This window comes from Beta vulgaris, chromosome 8, assembly GCF_026745355.1.
Source record: "Beta vulgaris subsp. vulgaris cultivar EL10 chromosome 8, EL10.2, whole genome shotgun sequence".
Classification (NCBI taxonomy): Eukaryota; Viridiplantae; Streptophyta; class Magnoliopsida; order Caryophyllales; family Amaranthaceae; genus Beta; species Beta vulgaris.
Window position 1 is genome coordinate 57956728 of NC_079209.1, and position 17148 is coordinate 57973875.

Consider the following 17148-nt stretch of genomic DNA (forward strand, 5'->3'; position numbering starts at 1 on the left):
TCTTTGGATCAAGAGGAAAGCTTTGAAGAAACGATGTCTTGACTAGGGATGAAATCCAGTCCAAATCCAACCCTAGTCATCCTTATACACAAGCTCAAATGAGTTTCCATCCTAAAACCAATCGGCAATAAAAGGAGTAGTCATTAAACTTATAAGTTAGTCATTGGCCTCTTTTTTCTTCTTCAATATAGGACAAGCTCACATGTAAGTTAACACCTTAACATAGAAGTATAACTCAATTATTATTATTATTCTCACTCCCAAAACATATGAGATATAAAAACCTAGGTTACTAACTACTACCTCCGGTCTTTATGAGTTTATCCGTATTTCTTTTTGGGGATGTCCCTTATTAGTTTACCCATTTCTTTTGTTTCTATTTTAAAATGGGACCATTAACTTTCCTTCACACATACATTCAACTTTAACATAAATAAAAAAACTAATATGAAGCCGGTGCACACTAATATAGTGTGCACCCGATCCATATCACGTGAGTTTAGGATAATGTATGTTAAAATGATATAGTGTATGTTAAAATGATATAGTGTACCTACTATGTATAATATAGTATATCTATTTTTGATATAGTGTATCTATTTTTGATATAGTGTATCTATTTTTGATATAGTGTATGTTTCTGTAATGCGTTTAAGTAAATATTTTCCTATAGGATAAAATGTACCTAGTTATGATATAGTGGTCCTATAAGATATAGTGTGCGTTAAAATGATACAGTGTATGTTAAAATGATATAGTTTATGTTAAAATGATATAGTGTGCGTTAAAATGATATAGTGTATGTTAAAATGATATAGTATATGTTAAAATGATATAGCGTATGTTAAAATGATATAGTACTGTGTTTTTGGATAGTATATATTGATATGAGTACTTCTTAACGGGTCACATGTCTAGGCCTGGTCCACACTATTTTTAGTGTGAACCGGGTCCATGCCAGACGGATTGTAACATAAAATAATAATTTCTCTTTCTTTCCACGTCTCACAATATTGTTTCTCCTAAAACTTTGTTTAAAAGAAACGTGTAACTAATAAAAATCGAAGAGAGTAATAAGTAAAACTTAATGTTTTTTGGCAGGGAAAGAAAAAGTCTACGAAAGCAGCATGTAATAAATTTTCGTTATTAGGGCACGTACACTTGCATTACATGCAGGAAGCTTATCTAACAAAATTTTGTCTCTCGTTCCTTTAATGTCACATTCATAAATTCAGTATATAGAACTATAGAAGAGAAAAAACAGGCTAAGATCAAAATTCAAAACATAGAGGTCAAGTTAGCTGCTAGAAAAGAAAATGGGTGATATATCAAGTGGAAGCTCAAATTCGTGCGTCAAAATCCCGGATATCAAGTTTACAAAGCTTTTCATCAACGGGGAATTTGTGGATGCTGTTTCAGGTAATTGTTGCATGTTACATCAAATTTTTGAGTGTAATTGTTACGCTATATGTCTATCCAAAAACTACCACTTATTTTGTAAAAAGAACTCAAATGACATGAAAAATATGACATATAATAATATAATTTATGTCATTTTAAGTCATGCATTTTGTTGCAGTCTATATCTCTGATCGTTACGAAAATTTTTACCACAATAAGTTATGATGTAACATGTTACACCCCAAGACGCTCTCCTTTTTCTTTTGGTTGCAGATACTTGATCTCTATCGCTCCAACGTCATTTTTTATCCTAGAGTTCCCTAATTTGGTGGATTTTTAGCAACCAGTCTAAGTTCTGACGATTATAAACATTATATATATCTAAAACAGGAAATACCTTAGAGACAATTGATCCTAGAAATGGTGAAGTGATAGCAAGAGTGGCCGAAGGAAATAAAGATGACATCAATTTAGCCGTCAAGGCAGCTCGTCGAGCCTTTGATCATGGCCCTTGGCCTCGCATGTCCGGATACGTAAGTATTACTTCCTCCGGTTTTTTTAGTTGTACCATATTGACTTTTGACATTATTCACTAATAATTTCGTTTCACCATATTGTATTATTTACATGTAAGGAGATAACAGATATATACAGTCATGTGGGATCTTGTTAGCACTTAGCAGGGGTGAAGCTAGAAAGGGGGCTGGCAGGACCTGGCCCCCACAGCCCACCTTTGCAGTCCACATATTTTTAAAATGGTTTCTATTTTTTATTTTTTTTATTAGGAAATTAAGTCAGCCCAAGGGTTTAAAGTGGCCTCTATAGGTTTGTAAAATGTACTTTATTAAATTGGCTATTATATCATATAAATTCTCTTATTTGAGTGGTAAAGTGGGAAAGGTGACATTTTTTTAAAAAAATTGTTTAAAATATTATTGGCTCGTTGACTTTTGATTCATGACTTCAACCCTGCTTGCTGTCAGATTATATTCCTCTCGACATATATTTTTAAGATATCAACTTTTTGTAATTTTCTTATATATATATAATTAGATATTAACGCAAATAAGTACATGCACCCAAGTGCATGTAGAGCATGGTGCACCCTTTTCTAAACTACGTCGTTTTATCATTTTTAGAGTCTATAATTTTAAAAGATTATTGTTATTTGTTTCCTTAAATTTTGTAAGTAAAGATTCCTTTTTCAAATTTAAATTTCAAAGGTATATGTTCTTTTACCTTAAGTGTAGATGTTCATTTACTATATGTTCTTTTCATTATAACATTTGTTCTTTTATAAATATAGGTTTACACATTCTTTAATTTTAAGCGTTGTGTTCTTTTTTAAAGTAGAAAAGTTAGTTGAAAAAAGTCCGTGTTCTTTTATATTAATTGTATGTTCTTTTTGGGTGCACAATGAGCATTGTGCACCCTAGTCCATAATCCACGCTTTGAGATATTAATGTCTAAAATTATATATCGGCAAACTTGCAAAGTACTTTGGTTACCACAAAAAAAATGGATCAAGTATAACACAAACTCCATACATGACATGATCAATTGTTAATCTCTTAACTTTTTCTTTCTTCCAATTTTTATTACAATTAGGAGAGGGGAAGGGTGATGATGAAATTAGCAGACTTAATCGATGAACATGTGGAAGAACTTGCAGCATTAGATACAATGGATGCAGGAAAACTGTTTGAGAGGGGGAAATCCTTGGACATCCCTGAAGCAGCTCATTGCCTCCGATACTATGCCGGAGCAGCTGACAAAATACACGGCGCGACGTTAAAGATGTCAAGTGCAATGCAGGGATACACCCTAAGAGAGCCAATTGGGGTGGTTGGCCACATTATTCCATGGAATTTCCCAACTACATTGTTTTTCATGAAAGTGGCTCCTTCGTTAGCTGCTGGATGTACTATGGTGGTTAAGCCTGCTGAGCAAACCCCTCTCTCGGCTCTTTATTATGCTCATCTCTCAAAGCTAGTAAGCCAAGGGTTCCTATGTTTTTTGATTAGTAGTTGTTCTATTTGAATTTTCATGGTACTAATCAAGATGCATGTTTTAACCCGATAATTATAACAAGATTACACGTGATAATGTTTATAGACACACGCAATGACACGAAGTATTACAAAAGTTCACCTTGAAAAGTCAAATAGAATTACTAGAAAAAGGATGGAGCGAGTAACTTATACTTCAATTCCTTTGGTTTTTTTAGCAATTGTTTGACTTTCATGTTTGTCAATGTATAACGTTAACCATTAATATCTTTTTTTACCGATAATTAAAAATTATGAAAAGTAGATATTCGAAAAATATACATTTAGACGAATCTAACAAGATCCTACATGAATATATGTTTTTCCTTAACTATAAATCACCAAAGATAAACAAAGTAAAGTTGGTGAATAGTGTAAAAGTCAGATTGTTGCAAGTAAAAAAAAAAACGGTTGAAGTATAAATGATACATGCAGGAGAAATTTGCACTATTATGAAATTCTCTGAGTCATATATAATACACATAGAAGAACATGAATTGAAGTTCTATGTCATGACTTCAAATGCTCAATAATACACATCATGATTCGCATGAAATTACACTAGGTAGTTTGTGTTATTTTCATATGGGCCAATTATGTTTGGCATGACAACAGGAATTTATAAGTTGAAAAATGTAGGCTGGTATACCCGAGGGAGTGCTAAATGTTGTGACTGGATATGGACATACTGCTGGTGCTGCAATCGCCTCTCATATGGACATTGATAAAGTATGTAAGACTATTTTATCGCAAATTTACCTGTTCCTTAATTTTGAGTTGTGTGTTAAGTTTTTAAGTCGAAAAGTTGTTAAAAAAAGTTCGTATTCTTTTATATAAATGGACAAACGGTATGTTATTTTTGGATGTACAATGAGCACTGTGTACCATAGTGCATAATCCACGCTTTGCAATTTTATTTTGTAAGTTAGACCCTTCAATATAATTTTCTAAATGTTTTTATTACTTAAAGAAGCTGATTTCAAACTTATAAATTTGTAGGTAAGCTTCACAGGATCTCCAGAAGTAGGGCGTCTCGTAATGCAAGCAGCTGCAACAAGCAACTTAAAACCTGTTACCCTGGAACTTGGAGGGAAATCTCCTCTCATCATTTTCGATGACGCCGATGTCGATACAGCGGCCGAGCTTGCTATTGAGGGCGGCCTCTACAATAAGGCATAATCAAATACTTATATATCCATAGTAATTGAAAAGTGGATTTCTTTGTTCTGTTTTGATGTTACCAAAAAGAAAAAATTACTTCGTTTTCCTGTGATGCATCACATGATCAAATGATAGCGTGACATTTATGGGTTGTCTTATATATGCATAAAAAGTATCATCATTTGTGCTTGCTAGTTAGTAGAGGTGGGCATGGACCTAGCCAGCACGTCTAGATGGCCCGTAGGTCGAACGCTTCTTTCCTTTATTTTTTAGCATAAAACTGTCAAAATTCCAAAAATTCAGCATGAAATTAAACATGGGTCAGGCCTGCAGGAGGCACGAGCCTGGCCCACGGGCCATGGGCAAAACTTGTAAATTTCAAGCACGGCCCAACATTTTCCCAAACCCGCGGGCCGAGCCCGTGAAATGGTCCGACCCAACCCGGGTCTACTAGCTAGTAACCCAATATATGTATTTATAACGCCATTACAACTTTAATAATTCTTGCTCATATAACCCTATCTATATATGCTAATCAATTTTCTACATCGCACCATCAATTGATAGTGTGTGTGGCATGTCTCTCATACAAGATTTTTGTAAAATAAAAAAATACTAATTCTAGAATTCTAGAATATAGTAAGAAATGTGATTTAAATATGTCTTCGTGTTTGTTTTATTATTAGGGAGAAATTTGTGTGGCGGGATCTCGTGTTCTTGTTCAAGAAGGAATTTATGAAAAGATGACAAGAAAACTAGTAGAGAAGGCTAAAAATTGGGTTGTTGGAGATCCATTTCACCCTGATGTTCAACAAGGACCACAGGTGATCACTTGTTTTGCAACACTACTACTATTTTCGTTTTCTTTTGTTATTCCTATTTGGAAACTTTTCGTAAGAGGAAATCGATCAAAGTAGGAAACACTTTTGGAAACGTAGGGAGTATTATAACTGGTCTGTTAGTACATTCGTTCAATCTCTGATTACAAAACCATAGTTAATAATCCAAGTATGGTCTAATCCTCTTTCTACAAAGTAGACAATGAAAAAAATTCTAGCTAGTAATTTGATCATATTCTCAATCTCATTGCATTATAATACCATTTTGATTAAGGTAATCTTTCACTATGTAGGTTGACAAGCAGCAATATGAGAAGATACTTTCATATATTAAGAGTGGCAGAGAAGAAGGTGCTGATTTACTAGTTGGTGGCGAACCATGTGGCGAAAAAGGATATTACATTGCCCCGACCATATTCTCTGATGTTAAGGTAACTTTGCTAGCTACAACTAAATAGTATTTGGTCACTTGACAAGACTTCTACCTTTGATCCTTTAGGTCTAAGGTTCGAACTTTGCCAAATGTGGTATTTGGGAGTAGGGATCCCGTTATCCCCTCCCCCTTATTATCAAGCACTTGATCAATCCATGCATGTCAGACCAAAAAACTATGAGAGTTGAGGTCTACATAAAGACCTTCTTACTATTAAAAAAGACTAGGAGATCATATCCTATATATCTTCAGTTTGACAATAGTTACCTCACAAGTCACATCAGAACGATCAAATTGGCTTAATACCTAATTATGTTTGACTTCATCTCCAAATATATATTTTTCTCAGTTTATCTTTAGATGCAACATCTGCCTTTTTGATGAGTGGATTGAAAATAATCAAATATTGCATCTAAAAAAACAGAGGTAGTATAAATATAGATCAGATTACATATTTAGTTGTCCCATATCTCACAAACTATAGGGTACATTCTAGCTTAGTGTTACATTAATAGCAAATTATAGTTATATTACATAGTTTAGTATCTAATTCTGTCACCAAGTAATGCAGGACGATATGAAGATAGCAAAGGATGAAATTTTTGGCCCTGTCATGTCTTTGATGAAGTTCAAGTGAGTTATATCATGCTGCACATAATCCTTACATGTTACTTGGAATATGCAGATTAATTTCTGGGATTTTTGTTTGGAACTCTTTAAACACCCATGTTTCAAGTCCAACTTTAAGGGACCTAAAATTTTCATTTTGTGAGAAATTGTAGGACTATAGATGATGCAATACAAAGAGCAAACGCTACAAGATATGGTCTAGCAGCTGGGATAGTAACCAAGAACATAGACATTGCTAATACTGTTTCACGATCGATTCGAGCTGGTACCATTTGGATCAATTGCTACTTCGCCTTTGATTGCGATGCACCAGTTGGTGGATACAAAATTAGCGGGTTTGGGCGAGAACAAGGACTGGATGGCCTCTATGCATACACTCAACTCAAATCTGTTGTCACCCCTCTTTATAACTCCCCTTGGCTGTAAACATTGCTTCTAATTAGTGTCTGTAAGTTTGAACTGCAAGATATTGCATCTTAGCTTTAGTTGCTTTTGTTGTTTGATTTCACATAAATAATTTACAACAAACACTAAGTATAGAATAATGTGCGTGTGTCTCGATTCACGTGCATGAGCTTGATGCACACAAAATTTTACTATGAACCAGGTTTACATACACAAGTCAGATTGAAAAAGTTATCATATAGCACCAAGATATACTATAAGAGTATATGAATTTTTAATGGACAGAAGAAATAGTAGTTTTCTTCATTACTATAATACACAGTAACCCACTATATATCACAAATAGATACATTATATAAGATAGAAATATACTATATCACAAAGAGAAAAAAGTAGTTAAAATAAAATATATATGTATATGTATTATCAAAGGAAGTTCAAAGTAGCTAAAATAAACTTTCATAACAATATGTGTATTGAAAAAAAAAAGTTTATGATTGAAGAACAAATTAACATAACTAAAACAGTTTTCAAATCAATTACAAAATCAAATACATAAAATTTTAATGTTACCTAAACTTTGAAATGCAATAACAATATACCAACATCCATTGACAAGTAATAAAAATACCAAGAAAATAACTTTTTCATCAAGTAATTTTTATATTTTGTATTTATACCATAAGATATTTAATTAGAACTAATGATGATTATCAATTACCTCCTTCAAAATTACATTTAGATGAAATTTAATAATAATCGCTAATATAATTCACGTACGCATCGCGTACAATAAAGTCTAGTATTATAAGACGAAGGGGTATGATTTATGGGCTCGTCATGGAGAGCATATCAATTATCATAGTCACCAATCTCAATCATTTTTTTTTTTAAGGGGAATCAATCTCAATCATTTTGATTAACCAAGTATTATTTCCCTTTCCAATCAATTCAATAATCATGCAGATCACTCTAGGTTAAATTTTCATATTGTTTTACGTGGTCAACTTGCATTGTTGTCATGGTCATGCGGACATGCCACCGTGTCCTAATTTTGTGCTTTCATTTATCTGTCTTTAATATTATGTGCAAGTTTTTAGAAAATACTAGTTATTAGGCCTGGGCTATACTAGTTATTAGGCCTGGGCTAAGCCCCGGGTAAGAAATTTATTTATTTATTTATATAATGCTTTATGAAAAACACTAAATACAATTTAGCCTAGTGGTTGAAACTTTAATATATGTACTTGAGGTCTTGGGATCAAACACTATATTATGCAATTTTTTAATTTTTTTTATTGTACATGGATTACATGAACTAAAACTCTCTAGGGAGAGCGCCACGTGACACATTTTCTTATTTTCGCACGCCTTTTGATATATTTGTATAGATTGATCCGTTAATAAATCAATATATATTAAACTAACCAGCTATATTGAATTTGAATTTAAAACAAAGATTAATTTATAGTGTATCATTATTTAGAATGACTTATATACCACATACATATTGAAAACGACCATTATTAATGTAAGTGGTCCATAATAGATGTATAACGAGGGACCGTTAATAAATATCAAAGATTTTGTAAAAGGACTTAAGGTTAAGATCAAAAACTAGAAAGCAAAATTATGCTATATACTCTACAAGGAGAAAATCAGAGATAAAAAAATGGGTGATATATCAAATGGAAGATCTGAAACATGCGTCGACAAAATCCCAGAGATCAAGTTCACAAATCTCTTCATCAATGGAGAATTTGTTGAGGCCACTTCTGGTTAGTTATTTCCAACACTTTTATACTCCTATCTGTCGATTTGGTAATCGTAGTAAATGGTGGTAACGAACATGAATATTAAGTGTAATATTACAAGAGAATTAGAGAAGTGCCCTTAATGTTGGGTATATGCCGTCAGAGGTGTATGAGTGTGGAGATGAGGTTCGTAAAGGGAAAATGTCATATGGGGTATAAGGCTGACTTTGAATGCACATATCTCTCAATCTATAAATGGTTTTGAGGTGATTCAAATTGAAGGTGATAGCTTGTTCCGAGAGCTTTCCAGCGATAGGTCATATGCCAATTCCGCTGAGAAACGAGAAAGTTATGGGTGTTTTAAATTTTTCATAGAGAAGAAATTTCAACTACCAAACAGGATGTATATCAAGTCTTGAATCATAAGATTAACATAAAGATGTTGGTGTTAAAAAAAAGGATTAACAAAAAGATAAAGAAGTGTATGTTTTTGTAACATGTACTTCATCAAATACATATCTATATTTTGTATGTATGTATTCATGTTAGTCATTAGAGTAATTTCTAAAGTTGAAGCTTACCTAAATATTTGTTGGTTCATATAGGAAACACATTTGAAACAATTGATCCAAGAAATGGTGAAGTGATAGCAAGGCTTGCAGAAGGAGATAAGGAAGATGTTGATTTGGCTGTTAAGGCTGCTCGTGAAGCCTTCGATCATGGACCTTGGCCTCGTATGTCTGGATATGTAAGTGCTCTAGGTCTAGTATTGAAATTCGAGATGATTATGGTAATGATAATGCATTATAGCGTAAATTTTTAAAGAATATCTTATATTCTGATATGTTGGTAATGTTACTTCATATTCAAATATTTATTTTCTTCTTAAAATTTCATGATCCATTATCAATTGGAAAATTAGATAAGGGTGGTATTGAAAATATATAAAGGAAACCCCTTGAGCTGTAATGAAATAAATTTAATCATCATAGATATCGATATTAGAATTTCCTTACAAATTTATACTAAAACACGTTATTATTACTATAAAGGTGTTTAAAGTTATTGTACAATAAAATAAAAATTAGTTCATAATCTTTTTTGGACAAAGTGAGGTTGAGTCGTACCACTCTTTACAACATTTTTTGGGGCATAATTATAACTCTCTTTTTTTCTTCTACTTGTTGGAATTTTCACGATCTGATCTCATGGAACGAACTTTAATCAATGTCTCCTTTTATACTTCTAATAAATATTAATATTACTTTCGAAAGCACCTAAAACTAGATGCTCTTTTCGCTTTTTGTTTCACATTTTGCGTATTGTTCATTTGAGCAAAATATGTGACAAATTTTTTAAAAGAAATATAATTGTGAGCATATAGTTCTAGATGCTACGGACTCTGTAACATTTAAGAATTTTCTCGCGAAACATCAAGTAATAACAATTTTAATTCCTCTCAAAATTTATTAAGATCAATAACTAAGCCTTGCATGTGTGACAAAAAATGACGGAAAAAAAAATTGTAAGTACTTCTTCTTCGGGGTAAATGTTACAAGTCAAAATGACTTTGAGTCCGTTTTCCACGTTGTCGAAAAAAATAACTTTGAGAATAAGTAACATTAGCCGTTGATTGCATTATGTAATTGTTGTTACTAATTTCACTTTTCTCATGATTAATTAGGATAGAGGAAGGGTTATGATGAAATTTGCGGACCTAATTGAAGAACACGTGGAAGAATTGGCAGCGTTGGATTCAATTGATGCAGGAAAACTCTTTGGTATGGGTAAAGTATTGGACATTCCAGGTGCAGTCCACTGCTTACGATACTACGCAGGTGCAGCGGATAAAATTCATGGAAAAACATTGAAGATGTCACGTGCGATGCAAGGGTACACCTTAAGAGAACCAATAGGTGTGGTTGGCCACATTATACCATGGAATTATCCAACCACCATGTTTTTCTTAAAGGTGGCTCCAGCCTTAGCAGCTGGGTGCACCATGGTGGTCAAGCCAGCTGAGCAAACACCTCTCTCCGCTCTTTTCTACGCTCATCTTTCCAAATTGGTAAGTCGGTTTAGAGACGAAATATGTTTAATTCGACTGTCTTGCTGTTTATTTTAAGGGATCATTTTCGTTACATTTTAAGAGCTCTCTTTGAAATCTAATTTAATTTTTATTTTTGAAATGTGTCTTAGTCTCATGTCTCTATCTATCATTAAACAATAATACTTGATGATGGGGGTTAAGCAATTGATGATCTGTTAAACTTATATCCCCGTATTTTGTGCAAGAATCTTAAAGTAGATAACTTATAATAATAACTAGTCGTTAGGTCCGGACTATGTCCCGGATAAGAAAAAAATTCATTTATTAATATAATACTTTATGATAATAACACTAAATATAACTTAGTCTAGTAGACTTTAGTATATGTACTTGAGGTCTCGAGATCAAACCTTATACTATGCAATTTCTAAATTTTTTTATTGTACATGGATTATATAAACTAAAAATCCTTAGAGAGTATTTGTATAGATTAAATCAGCTAAAAAAATTTAAAAAATAATTAACGTAATGATGTTGATGTTTTTGGTCAAAACATGTAATCTAGAATATAGTATGTAAAATTAGCAATTTGAGGTTCCAATTTTTCTCTCTAACGTGGGCATTTATCAATCAAATAATTTGTAGTTATGCGCAATTCCACTTTGAAGTTGACTTATTTTATTATTGGGTGGTAATAAGTACTAACTACTAACTAACTGGTATACAATTACAGGCTGGTGTCCCTGATGGAGTACTAAATGTTGTGAATGGATACGGTGAAACTGCTGGCGCTGCAATTGCCTCTCATATGGACATTGACAAAGTATGTAAGATATCATGCATCACTATATATCATGATTCATGCATGTATGCTTCTTAAAAAATTTAATCTCGAATAATTTATGAGTTTAATACATAAAAAGAAACGAGTGGAGTAACAAATTAACATGATATAGTATATTATGTTATATGTATTATCAATAAGGGAATTGTATATCATTATAAGACATGAAAAGGTACATTTTAGGCCTATTAGTTTAATTTCGTCCCTATAGGATCGATGAATTAACACGAAATAACCAATGAGATATAATGGCGAGAACCATTTACTTTGATGATATATCAGTATCTTATATTAAGAGACTTGTTTGAAGTTTATATGAAAACACTTAGAGAAAATACAATGTAATTTTCTTGTAAGCTTGCAAGTTTCTTTGTAAGAATGAAAAACTGATTTTTCAAGATCATACCATTTAGAAAGAAGTTATCCTTTTATTAGTTTTAAAGATCAACTTTAGAGAGGTTATTAATGATGTTTATATATCCTAAGTGAGTGAAAAAAGACCTATCTATACAAATATATTAAAAGGCGTGCGAAAACAAGAAACTTTGCCATGTGACACTCTCCTTATGGAGTTTTAGTTCATGTAATCCATGTACAATAAAAAAAATTAAAAAATTGCATAGTATAGGGTTTGATCTCATTGCCTCAAGTACATATACTAAAATTTTAACCACTAGACTAAGTTGTATTTAATGTTATCATCATAGAGTATTATATTAATAAACGAAATTTTTTTTTACCCGGGACATAGCTCGGGCCTAATAACTAGTTAATTCACCTAAAACCGGATAATAACGAACCATCACAAAACAATGTACATAAACGTCAAAATCAAAACCCACAGCGAAAAAATCAGTAGCGAATCTCACGGTGCGAGCTATATATAATAGCTCGCACCTTGTGACCTCGCAACCCATGCTCCTGATTTTAGCTCGCGTTTCCTTTAGGGGGTGTTTGTTTCATAAAATGTTATGGGTTTGAAATCAGGAATGAAACCAATGTAGTATAGGTTTGGAACTTGATACCTGATACCATGTGTTTGGTTTTATTTGGAAATGGATTTTTTTTCTTCTATTTGATACCTTGAGCTATTGGTATGAGCCATACCCACCTACCCCCTTGGGTTTCTAAACTAAATACCTTATGAGTTTGAGGTATTGGTTTTAAATCTTTTAATTTTGTAAACAAACACTAGGTATGGATTTTGTTCATTTTAAACCCATACCTCATACCAAAATCATATGAACCAAACGCCCCCTTAGTAATCCAACAACCTCCATAAAACCATTCGATCCATATGCATGATCTAAAGCCCATTTTACTATAAATGTTCCAACATATCATCGATTACTTTGCCTATTAAACGTATTCTTGATTCAAATAATAGAATAGCTAACATTAAATTTGACAATTTGCAGATAAGTTTTACAGGATCTCCAGAAGTAGGGCGCCTAATAATGCAAGCAGCAGCAACAAGTAACTTAAAACCAGTGTCCCTAGAACTTGGAGGGAAATCCCCTCTTATCATTTTCGATGATGCTGATGTTGATATAGCTACACAGCTTGCTCTTCAAGGATGTCTCCTTAATAAAGTACTTCATAATTTATTACATTACCTAAAATCTTTATGAAACAATTTGTGTTTTCTTTTTTGCTTCTATATAGTAACAATGTATTCTCACTAATGCTATTTCAGGGGGAAGTTTGTGTGTCTAGTTCTCGTATTCTTGTTCAAGAAGGAATTTATGAGGAGATAGCACAAAAATTAGTAGAAAAGGCTAAATCTTGGGTTGTTGGTGATCCATTTGATCCTAGAGCTCAGCAAGGACCTCAGGTGATGTTTTTTTATTGTACTGTTGTCTAATGTCTACTTATAATCTTATATCGTCACTACTACTACATTATTGGGTATACATCTCAAGTCCCACATCTGATATATAAAGAGTTACGTAATTTATAAGAGTCCACCAACTATATTAGTATGAAGTAATTTGGAAAAGAGCTCAAAACAATCCGTGCGAGATAAGCCCAAATTGGACAGTATCATACTAATGATGGAATTGTAGGTGGGCTCATGGGTCCTATATACACTTCTTATTGTTAATTAATTTTGAAAAACAATCTCATTCAAATATGTTTACCAAGTTGGACTAATTTTCTCTTTGTTTTATTTTTAACCTCTTCAAAGGTTCGGATTAGGCTAGGCTAGGTTATACCTTAGTTTGAGATGGGATCTTATCCAAAGTCCGGTTTGGGCCGAACTTGGATAGACTCGGCCCAACTTCACCATAATGGAATGTATGGAGATGGAACAAAGATATCATAATGTAGAGTGTAAAGAATTTGAGTCTCGCGAGTCGTGACCTGTTTTCTTCGACATAAAACAAATGAACTGAATTAAACTGAATTGAACTTATTGCAACTGAAATGAATTGAATAGAATTGAACTGAACTGAATTAAACTGAAATGAATTAAACTATAACTAATAGAAATGATAGTTGGAGCTGAACTGAATTGAATCGAATTGAACTGAATTGATTGCAATTGAACTGAACTGAACTGTGTTGTTTGATCAAAGATTTTCTTGTTTGCAGTACTATAAGTACTAAAAGTTGTAATATTATTTTCTACAAATGTCAAATTAGTAAATATTATATTTACAATTACGTAGGTCGACAAGAAACAATTTGAGAGAGTACTTTCATATATTCAAAAAGGCAAAGAAGAAGGTGCTGAATTACTAGTTGGTGGTGAGCGTCATGGTGAAACGGGTTATTATATTTCCCCAACTATATTCTCTGATGTCAAGGTAAAGTTATGAGCTTTTTATTGATTAAATGGGAATTAAGAATCAATAATGAACAAGTAATTTCATCAAAATTTAGTTACTAAATTTGTCACCAATTTCTGCAGGATGATATGCAAATAGCAACGGATGAAATATTTGGCCCTGTCATGTCTTTGATGAAGTTCAAGTGAGTTTTACTTTTACCTACCATGAGCAAAACTTTAACAGCCCGTTTAATTAGTGATTATAAGTAATGATATAGCTAGTAAAGTAATTCAGTGTAAATTTGTATCCGTAATATCTATTGATTTCAACGAATTATCAATTAAAATCTTTTAAGTCCAACTTGATGGGATGCTCGTACTTAAAATGATCAATAGATGATATTTCGATCCAATTGCACCTAAGGGTATCATCCTCAATTGTCAATAGAATGGTTTAAGATTTTAAAATCATTATAATCATCTTAGCTTTATGTATCCTTTATTATGATCAAAGTAACATTATTATCCTATGGAAAAATGTAGGACTGTAGATGATGCTATACAAAGAGCAAATGCCACAAGGTATGGTCTAGCAGCTGGAATAGTAACCAAGAACTTAGACATTGCCAACACTGTTTCGAGGTCGATTCGTGCTGGTTCCATTTGGATCAATTGCTACTTTGGTTTCGATTATGACGCACCATTTGGTGGATATAAAATGAGCGGGTTTGGGAGAGAACACGGACTTGATGGCCTTTATATGTACACCCAAGTCAAGTCTGTTGTCACACCTATTTACAATTCCCCTTGGCTGTAGAACATCAAATGTCACCTAACATTTTTGCAGCTCAAAGAGGTTACATCTTCCTTTTGGTTGTGTAATTATTGCATAAAGATATTCACTCATTTTTATTGTGAGCCTTGCAATTTTTAAAACCTAAGTTATTATTTGTACAAACATGTTTATTATTACGATTGAATTCACGAGGCATAAACAGTGTAATGAAAGTACGAAACCCATGTTTGTTTTTACATCAAACGAGATACAATTTAAAGTTTACCTTTCAGCAGGCCCGTAGCAAGGGGTGTGCAAAGTGCCCCTTTGCACAGGGCCCCAATTTGGAAAAAAAAATCGTGTAGTTTAGAGGGCCCAAAAGAAATTTTAGCCCACTACTTTGTCATCCTTCGCGCTTCACTATTCACGGCCTTCAATCTTCAGATTTCACGCTTCAATATTCACTCCACTAATTAAGCAACTTTCTCCCTCTATCTTGATTCACGCTCCATTCTTCAATCTTCATGATTCACCTTCCTCAATTTTCAATTCTTTCAAAATTATGCGATTTTTCATCAATTACTTCTCGATTTCTTAGAGCTTTTCATCAATTATTTCTACTATCTATGGAAAGTTGGGGTTTTTTACTCACTCTAATAGGAAAAAAATTATTTTTATCCAATTTGAGATTTCCATTCATTATCAATGGCAAGCAACAATTAATTTTGATTTCTCCTAAATTTTTCATCACATACAGCTAATATTTGAGAGGTATATATAAAGGAGGAATTTTCAAGGTTCTTAATCATCCACTTCCCAATTTTCAATCGGGTTCATTGAAGATTTGAAGTAAGTAGTATTTTGATTTTGATTTTCTACAATTATGTGTTCTTATGCTTGAATTTGGTTCAGTTTTGAATCCGATTATTTTTCTGCAATTAGTTTTGTGTTAAATTATGTGGAATATCCTTATATCTGAATATGCTTGATTTAATTTCGATTTTGATTAGTGTAAAAGGGAAATATTACATTAATGTAGAATCAGGGGAAGTATATAACAAATGTAATTTATACAAGGCACAAAAAAATGAACTATTGGGTATTGGCAGCATGAAATTTGTGGTGGTGGAATCTTATAGCTTCTCGTATGTTTGTGTTCTCGGAGGTTTAGATAAATTCATGAATTACTTGGTTGTTGAAAAAAAATTCTTGACACATTGTGGATTATTGTTCTGGGAGCAGACGAGTAGTACCAAAGTGCTTATGCTTGATAATTGTTACCTTGTTGGTTGACTATTGTTCTACAATTGTTGCCTTGTTGCTTGATTTAATTTCTGCAATAAATTTTCGATTTTTTTTCTGCAATAAATTTTCGATTTTTTTCTGCAATTATAAATCCTTGTTACAGAAATTAGTAGTTCATTATTCATATATACTTGATACTTCATAAGAATGAAGTGTTACAGAATTAGATGGTTTTTAGATATTCAAGATCATGTAATTCATGTTACTATTATGTCATTTACTTATTTAAAATGCATCACATATTGGTTCTTTAACTTAAGAATAGCTTGTTCCGAGTTCCGAACCTTGTCCCTGATTTTGAGTTATGCAGATGAGATAAAATGATGAGATGATTAAATTTACTTTTTCTACAGCTTATATCATATCTTGAATGTATATGTGTATTCTTAGCTATAACTATGTCAATTCCAATTTCAATTAGTAACTATGTCATGTATGTGTATTCTTTTCAATACAGCTTGTTGATTTCAATTAGTAACTATGTCATGTATAGGAGTCTAGATCTTGATATGTGCATATTATGTCGACTTTGTAATTCTTCTAATTTTCATATTATTAATTGGTAAAGTTTAAATTGTATTGATTTACTATTATTGATTTGAATAAAAATTTGAAAATTTTGGTGTTTAAAAAGATATTTGTTCTGTTGAGAATGAATATATATAGGGCCCAATTTCGATTTTAGAACAGGGCCCCATAAATCACCAAGACGGCCCTGCCTTTCAGTGAC

At 32.6% G+C, this 17148-nt stretch overlaps 2 protein-coding genes across 4 annotated transcripts; both read left to right on the forward strand.

Moving 5' to 3' along the window:
- Nucleotides 1–1251: 1251 nt before the first annotated feature.
- Nucleotides 1252–7057, forward strand: LOC104902158 (aldehyde dehydrogenase family 2 member C4). Of its 3 annotated transcripts, XM_010689853.2 has the most exons (9): nucleotides 1252–1419; nucleotides 1792–1934; nucleotides 3010–3393; nucleotides 4089–4178; nucleotides 4449–4622; nucleotides 5297–5434; nucleotides 5743–5880; nucleotides 6454–6515; nucleotides 6665–7057. In XM_010689853.2, the coding sequence occupies exons 1-9, from the start codon at nucleotides 1317–1319 to the stop codon at nucleotides 6936–6938; spliced, it is 1506 nt and encodes a 501-aa protein (XP_010688155.2). In that variant the 5' UTR covers nucleotides 1252–1316; the 3' UTR covers nucleotides 6939–7057. The 3 variants fall into 3 exon arrangements, with proteins under 3 accessions (XP_010688155.2, XP_048491277.1, XP_057247269.1); XM_048635320.1 differs by lacking the exon at nucleotides 3010–3393; XM_057391286.1 differs by lacking the exon at nucleotides 6454–6515 and having other exon boundaries at nucleotides 6665–6769.
- Nucleotides 7058–8499: 1442 nt separating this feature from the next.
- On the forward strand, nucleotides 8500–15244 carry LOC104902160 (aldehyde dehydrogenase family 2 member C4). The gene is made up of 9 exons (XM_010689854.4): nucleotides 8500–8695; nucleotides 9277–9419; nucleotides 10356–10739; nucleotides 11455–11544; nucleotides 12984–13157; nucleotides 13262–13399; nucleotides 14238–14375; nucleotides 14480–14541; nucleotides 14882–15244. Exons 1-9 carry the CDS (start codon nucleotides 8590–8592, stop codon nucleotides 15153–15155), a joined length of 1509 nt encoding a protein of 502 aa, XP_010688156.2. The 5' UTR covers nucleotides 8500–8589; the 3' UTR covers nucleotides 15156–15244.
- The last annotated feature ends 1904 nt before the right edge of the window (nucleotides 15245–17148 follow it).

What these genes read in the sequence shown, in the direction of transcription:
- LOC104902158 (XM_010689853.2), top strand. Translation starts at nt 1,317, where the DNA reads ATGGGTGATATATCAAGTGGAAGCTCAAATTCGTGCGTCAAAATCCCG. An exon ending in ATTTGTGGATGCTGTTTCAG is followed by an intron (nt 1,420 to 1,791) that starts GTAATTGTTGCA and finishes TATCTAAAACAG; the next exon opens with GAAATACCTTAGAGACAATT. An exon ending in GGCCTCGCATGTCCGGATAC is followed by an intron (nt 1,935 to 3,009) that starts GTAAGTATTACT and finishes TATTACAATTAG; the next exon opens with GAGAGGGGAAGGGTGATGAT.
- LOC104902160 (XM_010689854.4), top strand. Translation starts at nt 8,590, where the DNA reads ATGGGTGATATATCAAATGGAAGATCTGAAACATGCGTCGACAAAATC. An exon ending in ACGCTCATCTTTCCAAATTG is followed by an intron (nt 10,740 to 11,454) that starts GTAAGTCGGTTT and finishes ATACAATTACAG; the next exon opens with GCTGGTGTCCCTGATGGAGT. An exon ending in ATGTCTTTGATGAAGTTCAA is followed by an intron (nt 14,542 to 14,881) that starts GTGAGTTTTACT and finishes GGAAAAATGTAG; the next exon opens with GACTGTAGATGATGCTATAC.